General features: G+C 48.6%; 7 protein-coding genes across 7 annotated transcripts; 2 read left to right on the forward strand and 5 right to left on the reverse strand.

Moving 5' to 3' along the window:
- Positions 1–631: 631 nt before the first annotated feature.
- Positions 632–2,203, reverse strand: N7529_001740 (UDP-N-acetylglucosamine diphosphorylase; the record flags this gene model as incomplete). Its single annotated transcript, XM_057237271.1, has 2 exons — positions 632–703; positions 758–2,203. 2 exons carry the CDS (start codon positions 2,201–2,203, stop codon positions 632–634), a joined length of 1,518 nt encoding a protein of 505 aa, XP_057101958.1.
- A 468-nt stretch (positions 2,204–2,671) lies between these two features.
- Positions 2,672–4,173, reverse strand: N7529_001741 (PPIL4 family peptidylprolyl isomerase; the record flags this gene model as incomplete). The annotated part of the gene is made up of 4 exons (XM_057237272.1): positions 2,672–3,037; positions 3,088–3,284; positions 3,335–4,035; positions 4,094–4,173. 4 exons carry the CDS (start codon positions 4,171–4,173, stop codon positions 2,672–2,674), a joined length of 1,344 nt encoding a protein of 447 aa, XP_057101959.1.
- Positions 4,174–6,682: 2,509 nt separating this feature from the next.
- Positions 6,683–7,956, forward strand: N7529_001742 (uncharacterized protein; the record flags this gene model as incomplete). Its single annotated transcript, XM_057237273.1, has 3 exons — positions 6,683–6,829; positions 6,885–6,992; positions 7,048–7,956. 3 exons carry the CDS (start codon positions 6,683–6,685, stop codon positions 7,954–7,956), a joined length of 1,164 nt encoding a protein of 387 aa, XP_057101960.1.
- Positions 7,957–9,721: 1,765 nt separating this feature from the next.
- On the reverse strand, positions 9,722–10,391 carry N7529_001743 (40S ribosomal protein eS24; the record flags this gene model as incomplete). Its single annotated transcript, XM_057237274.1, has 3 exons — positions 9,722–9,798; positions 9,867–10,114; positions 10,315–10,391. 3 exons carry the CDS (start codon positions 10,389–10,391, stop codon positions 9,722–9,724), a joined length of 402 nt encoding a protein of 133 aa, XP_057101961.1.
- Positions 10,392–10,673: 282 nt separating this feature from the next.
- Positions 10,674–11,891, forward strand: N7529_001744 (protein-lysine N-methyltransferase; the record flags this gene model as incomplete). The annotated part of the gene is made up of 4 exons (XM_057237275.1): positions 10,674–10,901; positions 11,020–11,538; positions 11,588–11,723; positions 11,770–11,891. The coding sequence occupies 4 exons, from the start codon at positions 10,674–10,676 to the stop codon at positions 11,889–11,891; spliced, it is 1,005 nt and encodes a 334-aa protein (XP_057101962.1).
- A 618-nt stretch (positions 11,892–12,509) lies between these two features.
- Positions 12,510–15,103, reverse strand: N7529_001745 (uncharacterized protein; the record flags this gene model as incomplete). The annotated part of the gene is made up of 2 exons (XM_057237276.1): positions 12,510–14,740; positions 14,884–15,103. 2 exons carry the CDS (start codon positions 15,101–15,103, stop codon positions 12,510–12,512), a joined length of 2,451 nt encoding a protein of 816 aa, XP_057101963.1.
- Positions 15,104–16,211: 1,108 nt separating this feature from the next.
- On the reverse strand, positions 16,212–18,163 carry N7529_001746 (uncharacterized protein; the record flags this gene model as incomplete). Its single annotated transcript, XM_057237277.1, has 6 exons — positions 16,212–16,342; positions 16,400–16,846; positions 16,907–17,153; positions 17,204–17,334; positions 17,381–17,607; positions 17,658–18,163. 6 exons carry the CDS (start codon positions 18,161–18,163, stop codon positions 16,212–16,214), a joined length of 1,689 nt encoding a protein of 562 aa, XP_057101964.1.
- Positions 18,164–18,433: the final 270 nt, after the last annotated feature.

Below are 18,433 nucleotides of genomic sequence, written 5' to 3' on the forward strand. Positions count from 1 at the left end.
CTCAAATTTTCAGCGGAAGGAGGGGGAAAAGACGTGTAGATCGGCATTGCCGGCGGGGAAGCACGAGGTCGAAAAGCGAAAACGAATGAAAAACTCACGCTCACAATAACTTCTTCAAAAATGTCAAAGTTCTCTATCCAATATAAATATGCACCTTGTTAGTGAGAATCTCTTTTGGAGGGGATGTTGAAACAGCCCACTTTTGGGAAAATCGAAAAGTGGGACACACAAAGAACAGAATAAAAAAAAGCCACAGGAACAACAGGAATGTTCAACTCACTCAACAACTTCGAATCTCTATCTCTCTCAACCGTCAACAACTCCTAAAGAATTCTCGAAACGAAGAAAGGAAAAGTGGAAAAAGAACTGCAAACTCGTCAAACGCTTGACAGCTTAGCTCCCGGGCTTTTCCGTATTGCGTAAGGTTGCTGATTCATTTATTTACTTTGTATACTTAACAATGCATATAGCAGTGTATATAGCAGTGTATATAACAAGGGATATAGGATTCTATATTATATACTCTATACCGTGAGAAGAAATTCCCGCCCTACATTCTACAGAAGATCCATTCCTAAACCAAAAAGAAAACTATATTCATTTCATCGTTCCAAAAAAGACCTTTTCTATTCTACTCCTCTCGTTCCAGAATAGCAGGTGCTTTAATTTCTCTCCCCTTGAGGAATTCCAAGTTTTCACCACCCTGTAAAACAGTTAGTATCAAAAGTATCGTTAGAATCAAAAGAGAAAGACATACGTAGCTAATGAGAGGTGAAACCTCAACACCCTTCGCCTCACCCTCAGTAATGACAATACCACCCGCAGCCTCCACCCAGCGTTGACCCTGCGCCATAATATCATCACGGCTAGTATCCGGGTCATCCTCGCCGGTACCACGAGCATTCTTTAAGGGCGAGAACTCATCCTCGCGACGAACCTCAATACTGGCAAACTTGTCCAGCGGCGTCATAGGGAAAACGTCGAAAACGAACTGCTCCAGCTTCACACCATTAGGCTTCTCGGGCTTAACGAATTCACCCGTCTCAGCATCTGTGAAGGGAATCTTCTTGCGAGCAACGTGGTGAGGAAGCTGGTGTGCCCAGTTCTCAATCGACTCCAAGAATCGGAAGGAGTAGTAGTGGTTGACGATGTTGGCAGCGCGGTACATGAGCACATCGGGCTGCTTGGGGTCCTTTGCCTCGGCAGTCGCGGTGTCGATCTCGGAGTACTCGACGACATCGGGCTTTCCGTTCTTGAGCAGGATCAAACCGACAGACTCGGTGGCGTTACGCTTGCGCACGACCTTGGTCGCGATGTCGACGTCCTTAGAGGCCGAGAAACCAATGAAGACCGGGTCGGCGACCTTCACGAGACAGTTGTCCACGCCGTAGAGGTGGATGTGCTGAATGCCGCGCTTGCGCATGTCCTCGCGGACGCCAGAGACAACGAGGGCCTGGTAAATACCGCCGTTTCCGTCCGGGGCGACGGCAGCCTTGGCCTTGGTCTCGAGCAGGATCTTGCCATCGTTGGAGATGCAGGGGAGAACGCCCTGTTCGAAGATCATAACGTTGGCCTTGGCCAGGCCGAAGTAGTTGTTCTTTTCGAAGAACTCTTCTGTGGGCTTGCGAGTAGGGCCGCTGGTCATGATGTACCAGGGAATGATGGTGCTGCCACCGGCCATGGACTGCAGCTTTGCGATGCGCTGGGCCTGCAATTGGAAGAGGGACTTCTCGCTGAGAAGCCCGATGTCGAAGCAGCCCTTAGGGGCGGAGCTGCCGAGACGAGTTCCCTGGCCGCCGGCCATGAGGACGACGGCGACCTTGTTCTCGGCGACGAGCTTCAGACCTTCGTCGTTCCATTTTTGGATGTCGGCGGCGCTGGAGTCGATGATGGATGCTGTGGCGGATTCGGGGAGAGGCTCGAGAACTACGGGACCGGTTGAAGCGGGGGGAGGGTTGAGGGCTTTGTCGGCCAACTCATTAATGCGGGCGGGATTGAAGTTGGAGAGCTGGTGGAAGAGTTGAGATTTTTCGATGGTGGTCAATTCCTCGGCAAAGGCGAAGACATGGCCTTGTCCGGCCTCGTTGTACTTCTGTACTAGTGATTGGAACTCTTCGGTTGAAGGTTCACGAGGAACCTCTGGGGTTGTGCCTTGAAGTTTTCCGAGAACGTTGGAAACGGCATCTTTAATAACACCAGCCATTGTGAATGTGAATTATAGGATGAAAGTAGAATTGAGGGGGAAAGTGGCGGAGAAAAGTAAATAAATGGGGGTGAAGCTCGAGCTGAGTAAGTACTCACCGTAGAACACCTCACACTAAAAACACTATTTATCTGTAACCCACAGTTATTTTTAGTCACTTTTTTTAGACAGGTTTCAAGATCTACATACTATATAACAATAATGTAGGCGAATTATAGCGAGCGCCATGAAAACGAAAGTGACTAACGAATTGCCGAGTGAGACCTACTGGAACTAGTGGCGGGGCTTTCCAAGGGGCGAAGTACAATATTGTACAATACTACCTATGTAGGTGTGACTACGTTGGAGGTCTACATTGTGTTTACAATTTATATGCAATATGTTATGTCATCAATTGGTGTTATGCTTGAGTAGTCATGGATGCCTTGTTTAAATATGATGGTACATCGGCTTTTGACTGGGTATATCCTAGTATCTCCGATCATCACGGTAATCTCGTTCTCGGTCTCGGTCTCTCCGTGAATCTCTGCGGGGACTGCGACTATAAGAACGACGACGGTATCGATCATCATTTCGCCTGGGGCTTCGACTCCCTCTGTCGCGACGGGACCCACGATTTCGATCTGAGGATTCACGTGGAGGGTTGACCGGAGCATCCTTCTTCTTGTTTTTGTCAAATACCATCCTGTATCTGGCGTCATCTTCGTCCACAGGAGCGTCGACAACCTCTCGGTACTGGCGTTTCTCTTCCAGATCATCAACACCACCGAAACCACCTCTCGGTCGGCGCTTGGTGACAGCTGAGTTGCGCCAGGATTCGGATAGCTTAGAAACCTATGGATGAATTAGCATGTATGGGTCTCTATGCGTCGCGATGGACTTACACTCTGTGAGAAATCCACATGAATGCGGTGGTCATCAAGTAGAACACCCTGCATCTTGAAGTAGGCCTGTTCACAGTCCTTTTGTTGGTCGAACTCGATAAAGGCATATTGTAGACTCTCATTGGTACGCTTGTCTCGAATGACCTCGCAAGACAAGATCTTCCCAAACCGACTGAAGATCAAATTCAGATCGTCATCTAGTAGAGATGAGCAAAAGTCCACACAGCACATGGGGAACATGACATACCTTGTGTGACCGGGTTCAATTTGCAAACGAAAAGGATATTCTCTGGCGGCCTGACATCGGCAAAAGGCAGATCCCCCACCATCTCCAATGTCAAGGCCTGCGCGCGAGCCTCCCGTTCTCGTCGTAGCTTGTCCATCGCTTCTTCGTCCATATTGTCATCCAGGTCCTCATCGTCCGCAATCCTGACAGTCGCCAATTGCGCCTTGGAAGGCATGGGGCTTTCCGCGGGCTCAATCAATGTGGGCGGGTCATCGAAAGGGTCATCCAGGACAATTGTGTGACGAATTCGGATATCCTTCAACGGTCGACCGCGATCATCGATGAAAGATTCATTGATTTTATCCAAGACCTCGAAGCCCTCGACCACCTTACCAAAGATCGCAGCCTTCCCATCCAGATAATCCAGATTCTCTCCTAGTGTGATAATGAATTGACTAGCCGCCAGTCGTTGGTCGGGATCATTCGTAGCAGGAACCGTTGCCATGCTCACGGTGCCACGCTCCAAGTGTTTCAATTTCCGCGGCACCTCGATCGGGAAAGTCCTCTTGGAGGGTCCGTCCAACAGACCCCATACTGATGATCCTCCATCACTTTCCGGGGCGTCAGGACCGAGTGGGTCTCCGGTTTGGAAGGTAAAATTCTTTTGAACGCTGTGAATGGGCGAAAAATTGTAATACTTGAGCTTGCACAGCTTCAAGAAGCTATAGCAAACAAATTAGTTTCAGTTTCAGCACCGCCAACCAAGTGACAGCCACTTACTTGTTACACGCTTTGGGCGCGTCTTCGACCAACAGGTCTATGACAATGTCGCCTAGGGATGTTTCTAAAAGCGCGCTCATTGGAGAAGTTGATTGGTTCAGAAATTAAGAAGTTGAAGGAGGAAACGGAATGAGGAGAGGTTGTTCGGAGCTTTGACCAATCACCACCTACCGGGAGCGCCAGCCGGAGAAGAACTAACTGAGCCTCTTGCAGTTTCATCTTTTCTATCTCTTGTCTCTGTTCTCTTTCTTTGCTTTTCTTTGCGTTTCTTTTCTTTCTTTGCTTTTGCTTGTTATTCTCCTATTTTTATTCTTTCTGCATAGGAGGATTTTAACATGATCGACCTTGTACAACGATAACTTACCAATCGAGCGGCATATCTTCCGAGTGTCCCCGTTGGATACATTACGTTCTTGAGATCGACGTGCAGCGGATCTTATTAAGGGCCTTGATCGACCCTGGGATTGAGCTGTTTGTGCTTATATCCCTCACCGGTTTATGCACTAAGCAGGCTCTACCAAAAGAATCGGGATTTTCAACCTCTTGGCATTGTCTCTGGTTTACTTTTCCCAGTTTTCCTTCTTGTGTTGACTCTGATTTGACTTCTACCTTGAGCTCTGAAATCAGTATGACATCCACGTTCACGGTCCTCTCCTCCTCCAGTCTATGACCTGTTTCACGGCAGAAACGTTGGAAACGGCCGGCCTCCTGCAGGATTTTAACGGGTATCATGACACTGGCAAGAGCCACACATACACACGTGGGAGGGACAATAAGCAAGCCTCTCAAGTCTGCTTCTTACGCCTCTTGAAGGTCAGCCCTAGACTTCTTCTCTTCAGTCCAACAGGGGGGTTGCCTCCGTATCGCCTGCAACAAGGGCCAGTCTCAATCCCAATATGTTCCTGGCGAGTCAAAAAAAGTCTGCTTAAATTGGTCATGAATCTCAACTTTTACTTCCCCCCGAATGTCGTGCATCGTCAAACCCTTGGCGTGGAGACGATACTTCCAGGCTCAGAATGTTATTTGACACTAGGTAATCTCAGAGCTCTCTTTTATTTTGCTCGTGTCCTGACACAGCTAGTGTACAGTGACCTTTTATAATTTCTCTGATACTAACCGACTACCATATACTGCCATACTACCAAACTATCATACTATTATACGATATCTTACTACCATGTTTCTATACTCTCACCTTCTAGCCTCCTAACTCACTAACACTAACACCATTCCTTATCCCATCACGTATCCAATGTCATGTAACGCGAAACCAATGAACCTTGCAAGTATCCCAGAAGTTCATGCATCTCCATGGTCATCTCTATATTCCCCTTTTTAGCTTTGGGCGTCGATCGTGATCGAGATCCTCTACACCAAGTGAGTACAAAATAGATTCATCTCATTTAGACACCTATCCACTTTGGCCAAGTACCCACGTCTGCTTCATTTTAGTGCGAATTGCTTTTTTTCCTATTTCCACTTCAATCCAGTTGCGCTGGCGCTAAAGACCCTTGTTGTCGATCACTCTTTTTTACAATCATTGATCCCTGCGGTAATCAATAATTTTTTTTCCTTGTTCTTCTAGAGCTTGGTTCGGAGGAGGCTCGCTCGTGCTCGTGCTCGTCAAAGTGACAGGTGTCAGGCTTTTTCTTGTTTTTTTTTTAAAGCTGAAAATTCTCCATTGAGACATTTGAGCGTTCGTTGTCTTTTATTATGTTTAATTTGGTGTTTAATTCTTCTTTCTTTTTTTTTCTTCCCATTGCCCTCTATTTACTCTGGAGATCAGGGCGTTTGCCAGAGAAAATACCCTAGGTATATACCTCCAGATATATACATCTAGGCCTCAGAAGGCCTTTGGTAAGTTCCCTCGACAATGACCAAGTTCAGAACTGTTTGATGCAGATGCAGCCACACCAATCGGTTGAACTATTGAAGCAAACATTTTCCAGGCCTTCATCGGATGTCGGTTATTCTCCCCCGCCGGATCTGCAAACAGTACACGGCAGTTGCCCGTTTTGCCATTATTCTGGATTTCCAAGGGTTGTGTGGGCCTTCTGACTAGGAAGATCTCTTGATATGTATGTTTTTCTCTGGGGGAGGTCGTGAGTGATGACCCTGAACTGATTGTGCCCTAACTCGTTTATTGCCACAATACAGTGTCAAATCAACTGAAACATTGCCCTCCGGAGCACTCTTCTATGGCAATTCGTGTGACGTTACGTTGTGAAACCTCATTTGATAAAAGGCCTACTAAGGTCTTTCATCATACTATGGCATCTGAACCGGAACAGTGCATATCATTTCCCCTTGAATAAAAATCGGAAATATACGAAACGGTTAAAAAGAATTTAGAGCATTTTCCAGGAAAAAGAAACAATTGGTACTTTTGACGTATATGTCTTCATCTGAAGCCTCTAGAAAAATAAACAGGGGCATACATAGTCGATCACACCGATTGTTACCAAAATATGGCTTAAATCTAGCCCTATCTCCCAGAGACATCTTTCTCCTTTCTCCTTTCTCATTTATAGCACGGTGAACTTCCGTTTTATCTTTCACATTCTTTGAAAATACTTTCTATAGTTCACCATGGATCATTCCTATGACAGTTTGGACATGGATGTCCGGAACGATAACCTCTCTGCTCGTTCAATGCGCGTGGTCAAGCAAGAGCGCACTGTTGTCATTGACCGGGATGAAAAGTCCCGGAAACAGAGAAAGAGAGCTCTAGTTGCAGTAAGGTGACCTTGATATAAAGTATTGAAACCCTCCAGCCTCTGACTTCACCTAGTGCAATCGATGCCGGAAAAGAAAGATCAAGTGCAACGGTGATCTCAACACCGGCCTGGCCTGTACAAGCTGCCGTACTGTGGGAGCTACCGAATGCCAGTACTCAAGAGTAAGCCCCTCAACCTCCTACCTCATTATCACTTCCAATCTAATTTACCACGCAGGTCAACTCTCTATCTCCGGAAGAGGTAGCAAGATGCTTCGTAAAATCAACAAACGGGAGATCAACCCTTCTCTCCATGGGCTCTCCTCAAATACGGGCTCCATACCAACGAGAAGAGTACGACATGGATCATTCCCAGTCCAACTTCTCACGACAACCCGTCATGGACTCTCTGAACTATGATGATCAATCATCAACCTATCCCCATCCATCAAACTACCTGCTCTCCAACAACCCAGCAGACTACCCATGGGCCAACCGCTGGGATCCAGCCCTAAGACCCGCAACCAGCGAGTTCTTCGAAGAGCCCATGCCCCAAGCCTACAACTTCGTCCTACCCCAATCCCAACCCCAGGCCCAAGTCCAAGTCCCCCAAGTCATCTCAACCGACGCACCAACAACCTACCCGGACACAGACCGCACCCTTCCAACCCCAACATCCCGCCCAAGCCCCCCAGACCTCCTCATGACCGACACCAAACCCTTCTGGCCCCGCTACCCAGAAAGAATGCCCTATCAACAAACTCAGCCCCAACCGCACTCGCAACCACGCATCAAATCCGACGACCCAGACCTAGTCTTCAACTACATCCCGATGGCAACAACCGACGAGCCAACCCCCATCCCAGCACCAACCCCCTACCTCGAGGAACTAGACTACAGCACTGACCGGCGCTACCGCGACGCAGGGCAGCGCGTGCTGGCCCTCTCATCAGACTGCACCCCAGACGTGTACGGGTACAGCAGCGGGCGGAAGAACGAGCGCGCAACCCTCATGAACGGCCTTGCGTATACGCGCGTCCGACATCCGGACTCGTATTCTTTTTTGCCGGATTCCATGGCTGACTATGGGCGTCTTGATGTGCATCGTGCGCCTACTTTGCCGCTCGGTCATCAGGACGCTTACTGATTGCGTTGGCTTTGCTTGCTTGGGTTGGGTTTGCTCCTGTTGGTTGGTTCTTTCATACAAAAGAGATACCCGAATGGTTCTTATGTCTGCCCTTCTGTAATGGATTGTTTTTTTGCCTGTTTATCTTGCTTCTTGCTTTGCTTTGCTTTTCTATTGTTTTTCTATTGTTTTTCTGCGATTCTGCCTTCTGCTTCAAATAATCCAAATCCCATGGGAAGGTTGTCTGGTATAACGTGGTCCATCCTGTCATACTGGTCTTGCCATAATCCCCTAATACTCCAATATATGTGGTGATTTATATCTATTTCGTGTCTTCCAATATTGGCTTGTTTTGTTTTTTTGATCATGTTTTAGTCGTTGGTGGGAAAGCTTTTCTGTTTTCGTTTACTGCCGAGAGACTCCTGTGATATCTTGTGTCCGCAACATATATCTAGGCGACGTTGGGCTCTTTGGTTTTGTGTAGTATGTGGAAGGTCATTATCTTGTGTTTCCTATTCTTATCACATTTGCGCCGTCGCTATATCTGAAGTGGTGCCTGATAATATATTGACTAATCATCATTACTGTCCTTGCAATATTCGATATATCGATGTAGTGTTAGAGCAGCCACGAGACCTCTTAAATCATCAACCCCAGTACCCTGTAGAATGGTCACGAACACCATGTGTCCGATGCATCCAGCGAGTGTCCTGCCTAATAGGGAAATATATGACGCATCACCCAGACACGTCGACGCCTACCACCCTACCATCTCAATTACCCTGCAAGTAAATCTCACAGTAGCAGAGCACCAGGTGACCCAAAGGCACATGTCGATATGTGACAGCTTTGAACTCGGACAATCAAAACCAATTAAACAAAGGAATAGAATATAATGATGAATATGTTTAGGTTGTGTGATTGTAAAACCCGTCACACGATCGAAGACAATGTGCCTGCATCTCTCACGCGGATTGCAGACCTCGGAGTCTTTCGATGGTGTTACCTATATGTTCGTTGGATTGCCGATATAGTTCTTTGCTATGGCGGATCGTATCTTCGAGTGCAATTGGTGCATCGGATGTTCTGAATCGACCCGGGTGGTACAGGGTGCTTCCGGGAAATGAGATCGACTTTGGCGGAGAGTTCGTATCAATGCTTGTATAGGTACCTAGTTAGTTGGTTGTGAGGTGGTTGATTGTACGGGGTTGATGGGAGAAGTCGATCAGCACGAACAAGCAGTATAGACGATCTGGATCGCTACATAACTATTATGCATGCATGGGATAGTGGACACTTCACGCAAGCCACATATCAAATGTACAAAGGTCCTAGACTACTTCCCGTCTACAGGAGAATCACCTACAGAGCCCGAGTGAAGAGAAACAAGTAAAATGTAATTTCATCCCGGGCAAACAGCCGAAGCCCGGATTCTCATAACCCTGTGGAAACCGATGACCCCCAAAAAAATACACACAAAGAACCTCGACACAGACGCCCTGCTTACTGACGGGTCATCTGGCCTTTTTTTTTTCTCAACGGGAATCACCGGCATCAGGAACAGGAAGAAAAGAGTTTCCACGATCTTCACCAATCAACGGGCATCATTTTGGGTTTTAGTCTGATGTTCGCTGAAAAGGAAGATAAACCACCCCCACACACGACCGACCGCACCTGTCTCCATATAGAAGCTATAGAAGCCAGGCGGGAAACTCCAGAGCCAAAGCCGCAACCATCCTCGCCAATCGTATCAGTCCATGATTCGTGCGAGAGATTGATGACACGCTTAATCCTTGCTCTTCTTGGGGCCCTTGACCTTGGCGACACCGCGGAACTTCTTGGAGCGGTTCTTCCGTTGCTTGCCTGTAAAAGAGGATTATGATTAGTGGGGGTGCTTCGGGAATTGAATTGACGGTGATGGTGGCACATACGCTGCTGGCGGGAAGCCTTCTCGATCTTGGAGGCGGCACCGATGCGAACGAGACGGTAGTGGGGCTCGAACTTCTTGAGGGCCTCGGCGGAGTCGTAGACGAGGGCAAAGCCGGTGCTCTTACCGCCACCGTACTGTGTGCGGAAACCGAAGACGGAGACCTGGTCCTTGTTGGACTTGTACAGGTCGGCCAACTTCTCACGGAGCTCGTCCTTGGAGACGTTGGGGCGGTTGGGGTGGAGGACGTCCCTAGATTCGCGAAAATATGTCAGATCGATGTTTTCTGGTTGTTGATATGGTTTCTGTGTGCGTTGTGTGTATTCCGATTGTGGCTTCTTTTTTTTTTTTTCTTTCTCGAGGGTGTGTCGTCCGATTTCAATATGCGCGCACTCGATATGTATTTTCCACCACACACAGATTCCAAGGGGAAAAATTCAGGGGGTTCTTACACGACCATCTGCTTGCGGGCAAGCAGAGGGTTGCGGATGAACTTGCGAGTCCGCAGAGTGACGGGAGTGTCGGCCATTTTGGTGTGTGCGTTGGATGGAGGAAGTGTCGACGGGGTCACTGAGGATGTCCAACTTTCAATTTTCGTGTGGTGTGGGCTCGGCTAGGGGAGACGCTAGCCTGTTTGGGAAAGTTTGCCATGATGCCTCAGGCAATGACTAAGTCCGCCTTTCTGCCTGAGGTTGTTAGCGGTTACTCAGCGCTGATTATGTCACTTCTGACTCATCTCCCCACTCTCCAATGATATCGCATTGATCTGCAATATAATTTTGATTCTATGCTTCATTTTCGATGTTTGAATATGAATTCCATTCATAAATTAGCAGCTCAGTACTTCCAACTGGTGGAACTACACCATCTGGATATCCCGCCAGGCTCAGTGCTTGTCCAACCAGATGTACAAACAGCATTATACGAGTACATGTTCGACGAAACTATCTTTCCCATTCCACCAAACAGCTACCGAAGCCGAGTTCTGAAACAGATTATCTCACGAATCGAGGAATCAATCACTGACCCAGAGCAGGATGTATGCAAACCCCAAGATCAATCATTCCTATTCCAACCCCAATTCCTAACACTAATCATGACATCCATGCAAAATATGCAAAAACCCCCAATTATACCTGATCTAATACATAATCCAGGAATTAAACGACAATCTCATGGAGTGCTGGAGCACCCTACTTTCCCAGCCAAAACCCTCATCTCTTGAACAAGCCCAACAACTCTCTTTAGTAAAATATACAGCACCCAACAAGCCCACGCTCACAGTAACGACCTCCGAATCACGAGGTCTTATTCTCTCCGGCGGCACGACGGGCAACCGAACCTGGGAAGCAGCGCTGCATCTCGGCTCATTTCTTGCCTCTGAGGCCGGCGAGACACTGCGCGGCAAGAGGGTTATCGAGCTCGGCGCTGGGACGGGATTCCTTGCTCTTTTCTGTGCGCGCCATCTTGGTGTTGAGAGTGTTGTTGTTACGGACCGGGAGCCCTTCTTGATTGATAATATTCGTGCTTGTGTGCGGTATAATCTCGATGGGAGAGAGGGCATTCCAATCTACCCGGCTGTTTGGGAGTGGGGAACGCCGTTGGAAAGGACTGGGGAGCTAGATGGTGTTGCTGGTGACGGGTTGAAATTTGATATTGCGCTTGGAGCTGATTTGGTGGGTTTTTTGGTGGGCGATTGAATGGTGCATTTGCTGATATTTCCAGATCTATGATTCCGATCTCGTTCCCTTGTTGCTGTCTACTGTGCGGGATCTTTTCGAGAATTATGGTGTTCAGCAATTTATCATTGCTGCGACGTTGCGCAACGAGGATACGTTCCGGACTTTCTTGAATGGATGTGGTGAGTATCTTTTGCGGATGGATTGAGTGCCTCGCTGACTTGACAGAAACAAACACTTTCGCCGTTGAGACTCTTCCCTTCGAGTCTACACCTTCAAAAGACCAAACAGGGTTCTTCCACTCGACCAGCATTCCAATCAGGACATATCGGATCTCGCGGACAAAATAAGCACACACCAATGTCTACGTTACGAGGTAACGAGTATGAATATAGAGCATGATAGAAAAGGATTGACAATATTGATTGATATTGCAACATTTGACCAAAGTACACTCTTCTACGAAGTTTGGCGACATTCTAAATACCACTCAATTTAGTTTCATTTCTCCGCAGGTCTTTTTGAGGACTAGCTCAACATTTTTGGCCATTTGATTATGTATTTATAGCAGCAGAGTAGCCTCAATATTACTACAGTGTATTGACTTTGATATAAGCTGCTTCCAATATTTGAGACTCAATTCAATGTCTAAATCAAAGCTAATTGTTTGACGAGACAAATATGATATTGGAATACTCATGAAGCATCAAGTCTAGCGACCAACAACCAAAAAAAGAAAGAGAGTATCAGCTAGACAAGTCGAGCAAAGCAAAGACAAATCCATGGGTATCAAGTTCGCAATCGCACACGCCATCGAAACCGAGACCGAGACCAGAAAATGCAATCAAAACGTAATACCAGAATGCAAGGTATGAAAAAGGGGAGTAAATGCAAGAGCAAGATGAGTGTACGCTAAAAGAAAAACAGCAGAGAATCTGCATCTGCATCCAACGCAAAGAATCTAGCTACTATTCGGCCAAACTCTCCCGCAGCAAATCCTCATCTAGTCCTGTCGGATGGAGAGAAACCGGCGCAGCAGGTGGCGGTCGCAAGCCCATTATCGGGCCTTTCTGGTTCACGCCTGGGTATCTGAAGCGGAGAGCCAGAGGGTCTGGTTTGAGAACGGGGGTCGTTGTAGAAGGGGAAGAGGCGACAGATGTATTGGGCGAGTCTGCTGGATCATGTGGGTCACCGGAGACAGGTGCCATGCCCCACCTGCCTAGGACCCAGCCTCCGACGCGGCGGCCTAATGTGGCTTTGCGGCCTGTGGTTGTTGAGGCTGTGCTGGTGCTGTCTGAGGATACGACGGAGGCCGTATCAGATTTGGTTCCTACGGCCATCGAAGCGAGGAGTGATTGGGATGTGTATGTTGAGCTTGTGGCGCGGTCTGCTTGGATGGAGGGGGCGGAGATGATTGGGGGTGTTGAGACTAATTCGACGCTGGGGGATAGAATGCGTCGAGGGATTTTCATGCCGGGGTGCCAGTCGCCCATTCGCAGGTGGCGGGTTTGGGGCGTGTGGATGTCCATCCCTGCAACGGAGAGTAAACTGTCGTGTGAAGAGGATCTGCGTATTCCTGAGGGCTGTACGTGCATGTTACAAATGTCATCGTCGGGGACTGGGCGAGGGGCCTGTACGGATGTGTCAAAGTAGGCCACAGATGGCGATGACTCGGATTCTTCTGGGATGGCGGGTTGTCTATTATTGTCGCCTGGATTGTGGAAATCTCGGCTGTAGATATCATCTTCGAAAGGCATAGACTCGGGATCGTTATCATCAAAGCCACCCATCGGACGGAAAGACATATCAAGACCCTTCAAGTTCCGTACTCCCATCAAAGGAGAGGAAAACACAGTACTTTCGGGGCTGGTAGGTTGCGAGAATTCAGAACAACGTTCAACGCGGTCAAATATTGACGATGGTCGAAACGCGGACTGTGGAGAGCTTGCCAGTGAGTCTGGCGCATGTGATTGTAATGACCAGCGGCGGGACGATTGAGGTGGGATGGAGACAGAAGTGTGGGACAGGATAGTTGACATCGATGAACCGGAAGACTGAGAACGATGGAGGACTCTTCGAGGCGACTGGGATCGGACGGCAGAGTGCATTGCAACCGGGCTTCCCAGAGCAGGACGGCGTTTCTTGACACGGCGATTCAGCGGAGCTTTCTCTTTCTTTGCAGCTTGCGTTGGTGTATGGTAGTGGTGGTGTATATGGAATTCCTGGGACACGCGGCGTTCTTCTTTTGCTTCAAGCTCCTCGCTCAGAGTTGTGGAAGACCTGGGCTGCGCATTTTCTTCATCGACGCCGGCCAGCGGCTGATGAGACATGACCTGTTCCCGTAGATTTTTCACTTCTTCGTTCGAGTTGTCAAGTAATTCGCGTAGCTCTATGATCCCAACTTGCAGATTGGCGTTGTCCTGTAGTATATCCTTGACAAAGCGGGACACCACGTTGGTGCCACCAGCGTTGCGATTTAATTCGGAGGCTGCAGCGGCGCCCTTGAGACGCCCAGCTGCATTATCCAGCTCGCGCTCGACGGCCCTCTTCCGCTCCATGCGCTCTACCAGCTCGGTATGTCGTTCGCTCTCTTCGCGTGCTTCTTTTTCGATGCGGTCGACTTGATCATGAAGGTCACGCACGTTGCACTCTGCTTGCCTCCACCGCTGGAGGGCCGATTTCTCGTCTTCGCGCGCGGAAGTAAGGCTTTCCTGGAGTTTCGACTGCTCGGTCTCCATGAGAGCTAACTGCGCCTCAAGCTCTGCAGCGCGCGTCGCAGCCACCGTCAATCTTCGCAGCTCACACTCGGTGCTTTCTAACGTGTTGGTGAGGGACTTGACATGGTCGTCAGACTCGGCGACGGCTCTATTGAGGGCGTCGAGTTGCTCCAACAAGCTGCGATTTTCTTCGATAATGCGCGCGTTTTCCGCCTGCACTTCTTTCTTTTCGCGCTCTAGATCGTCAATGCTGGTGACCAAGCGGTGACGGTCCTCTTCCGCCTCAGCCATGTAACTTTCATGACGATGGAGCAAGGCCTGTAAAGAAAAAGTCAGCGAGGACGGCCCCAAACATCCTGCCTCGGCAGTATAATCGTGAAAGGTAGCCATGACGGACGCCAACGCAATGTGAAAGAATGGGAGATCGATATTTGGCGGCCATGAGAGTATGAAATTAAGACTGATACACTGACGTGCGCAGTCTGAAAGGAACAAATTAAAAACAACAAAAAGTAAACCACAAAAGAGGAATCAAAGTAGTGTTTGTGAGGAATGACGGAAATGATATATCAGATATCAAACATGCATGGCTGAGCTGAGCAGAGGAGCTGGCGGCTAGTCCTACCCAACCAAACTGCATCGCAAAAATTGGGCTGATATTTAATGATACGTACCTGACCGAGTCTTGCCGCTGTCTCAAGATCTTTTTCCAGACCCTCAAGCGCTATATTGTTATGCTCAAGCAAAGCGCAATCATTGCGGCCACAGCAGCAACGAAGGGTGGTAGAAGTGCTTGAATAGGTCGGAATGCTGAGAGCTCCCGAGCTATGCGGGTGGGAATCCATGCTGAGAATGTGCCCCTTAGGAGCTAGGTGTGGAGAGAAAGCTCTCAATCATCAGAGAAGCCCACAGGTCAAGTAACACGGGGGATGCATCTGCAGGTTGTCTTTTTTGGAGAGCGGAGATGCCCAACTTCGCTGGCGGAGATGAATAAGCAGTTCCTGGATTATGTAAGGCAGCATAAGGTTTGACGGCTCCACGGTTTCACAGACGCTGAGCCCTATGTGGAATTCGGCATGGTACGTTGGATATAAGAGTCTACGTGATTATCGTGAGATTCAAACGGACTCGATGTCTACTTGGGCACATACTAGGGATAAAGCGATGAAGATGTGCCTCTGGCATACTGCCAAGACTCGCCCCACTGTACCTCCACCTATCAGGTAAAAATTCAATACACTTTGGATCGTGGGACGGATAGACCAATGATATATAACGGCTATGGTCGAGATGCAATGAAAGGAAAATACGGTGACTTAGTTCCTGCAGGGGATAGAAATATCGGTATATTGCTTTTGTGAATACCAAATTACTATACTCGAAATATGAGATCCGGATACACCACAATCCAAATGAGATCAAACACGAAGGCAACGTCTTACTACATAGAACCTAGCCTGGTATATCACTTTGACTCATCTATTATATATAGAATTATTTGAACAAACTCTTTGAAACCTGTTGACCAACTAAATAGGTAGCAGCTAATAGTATCTTCGAGCAGACCTAACCTAGTCAACCGGTGAAACCCCAACACTCTTTCTTACCAACTAATACTCCAAATAACCAACAAACCATACCTGTTTCATACAGAACCAATTCACATGATTCAAATCCCCCTGTTTTTTATATGGTCTTGGAAATGAGACCAAGAACAGAATCCAGGGAATTATTAAAAAGAACAAAAGGGTCCAAGGAACAACGTAACACTCGAAATCCAATCGAGTTTGAATGCAACCTAATGCTCGATAAAAGATACGAAGAACCACACGTGACAAGACCAAGACAGCAAGTGAGGAAATCAAAAACCCACCACAGACAGCGACTTGGCCCAGAAATGAACAACAAAGAGGAATAAGAAAAGAAAAAGAAAAAGCCCAAGCCAAGCGCCCATCAAAGCAAAACATCATTCCGCACATTAATGAACGCCCCAGCGCCGCCGTCTTCACTGATTTCATTAACCAACACCTCTGTCTGCTGGTATAACCTTTCCAACGCCGCAGCAGAGGACTTGCCCAACGACACTGTAACCGCAACCATTAGCACCAAATCAACCACCAAGGGAAAAAAAAGAAACATACCCAGAATCGCCGAGTTCAACTCCTCAGCCACAGCCACCCGCCCCTTCGTTTCAAGATAATGCCCATTAACTGATTTCTTGGGATCCGGATACGCGACGAGCGAGAAGATATCATCGAGTAGTTTCTTATCGCCACCGTTCTCATCATTAGGATAATCGGCGCGTAGCTGCTGGCCGTACTGCACGGCTTCTGTAAGCAGGGCGTTGAAAGCAGATGAGTCAGTGTCGTCGTCGAGTTCCATCTCGTGATCGAAGACGGCGTGTTCGTTGGAGTGTGCTGATGATGGACGATTACTGAGTTCGTTAGAGCGACGCATCATTTCGAGGAATTTGCGGCAGCGCAGCTTGAAGTGGATCTGGGGATTTTCGTCGAGTACGTTTGTGTAGTAGGCTTTTGTGTGTTTGAGCGCTTTGTCGATGTCGCCGTCTAGGATTGCGGAGCGGATTTCTGGGGTTGTTAAGTTTCTCTCTATAGGTATGAGGTATGGATGAGGCGAAGGGGACGTACTGTTCCTGTTGATGGCTTCGTGGTCTTCTTCTACTTCATATTTCTTTAATGGCTCGTTGCGGCCGTTTTGTAGAGCCATAGTTTCTGTGGCGACTTCTTCGGCAAAGGCACGTGCTGTCTCTACGTAGCCGTCGTGGGCGAGGAACTGAGCCACTAGTTCTTGTAGGAGGGTTGATTCGTCCAGTGGTGGTTGGAGATTCGTTGTTGATGTGGCATTAATCTCATTTTGGATGGCCAGTCTCTCTTGCTGGTGGAGATTAGTATAATTCGCTGAAACTGGGGTTGTCCACCACATACCCTGACCATGCTATCGATATCAAAAACGAAAGGCTCCTGTCCAAAGTTCGCTTTGAGATGTACGGGTGGCAATTTCTTCATTCCTACAGAAGGATAAAGCTTCACGTTTCGCAGTTCGTGGAACGCATTCCCTGTTCTCGTCAGCTTCATTCACGTCCCCCATAGTCCGAGACATACCCAAGAAAATGCCGTTCTTAGTGAAGAACGCGGACCCCGTAGAAAAGTTCACTCCACAGCCCACGGTATCACCAACCCCAAAAGTCGGTCCATACGCCCGTCCTTGGCCCTGACTCTCTCCGAAAAACGACTTCCCGTCATCCCCATGATAAGCCCAGGATTCCTGCTCCCAGCCGGGAAGCCTTTCTACAGACGCCTTTGGACTGGAGAATCCAATACCGATCATCCTGCGCTACGTCAGCGAAATCCAACCACCCAGAACAGACAGACCACATACCCTTCCTTCGGCTTAGACTCAACTTTGACTTCAAAGTAGTAGATCCCACACTGCGGCGGCATGGGGTGGTCCGCGCGTAAAGCAGCAGCCTCATGGTCATGCTTGTGAACGGGACCGGTGTACCGCACATCGAAATTATCATTACTCAATTCCAAGCCGGCGTATTTGTCCGCGACGCTCCACTGGCTGGGCAGCGGGGAGAGGGGATCCGCGACAGGCGGTTCCTTCTCTATGATATCGTAAGTCATGCCTCGGTGCGACGGGGCCATGCGAGGGAGATGAACATTGCTTGAGGAAGCGGACAGAGGCGGGTTTGCATCCTTTGTTTGTTTCGCTCCGTGGGCGGACTCGAGGCGGGCGATGTAGCGGGAGTTGCGGAGGTAGGAGGGGATCAGGAATGGGGGGTCGATGAGGGCTGGGATGTCAGATTGGAGGAATCCGGCATATTTGCGGGAATAGGGCGGCAGGGATTCTTCCGTGTTTCTCCAGGCGGAGTTCATTTGCATGTCGGCATCCACGCTGAATGGAGTCCTTGGGACTCCGTGTGGGTAGAGGGAGTTGAGGTTGGAGAGGGAAAATGCGTTGCCGGAAACTACTGAGGCGTAGGAGGAGCGTCGTGGGATGGAGGAGATGGGGTATGGAGCTCGAGCTCCACCGGATGGGGGAAAGGATCGCTCATGGTCGTTCGCGGGTCGCCCCCCAAATTATCAGCCACGTTCCGGTCTTTTTGGAGTCTTCCGTTTTCGGGTATGTCTGTGTAATAGGTAAGTAAATTT

Source organism: Penicillium soppii, assembly GCF_028829465.1.
Source record: "Penicillium soppii strain IBT 18220 chromosome Unknown utg000002l, whole genome shotgun sequence".
NCBI lineage: Eukaryota > Fungi > Ascomycota > Eurotiomycetes > Eurotiales > Aspergillaceae > Penicillium > Penicillium soppii.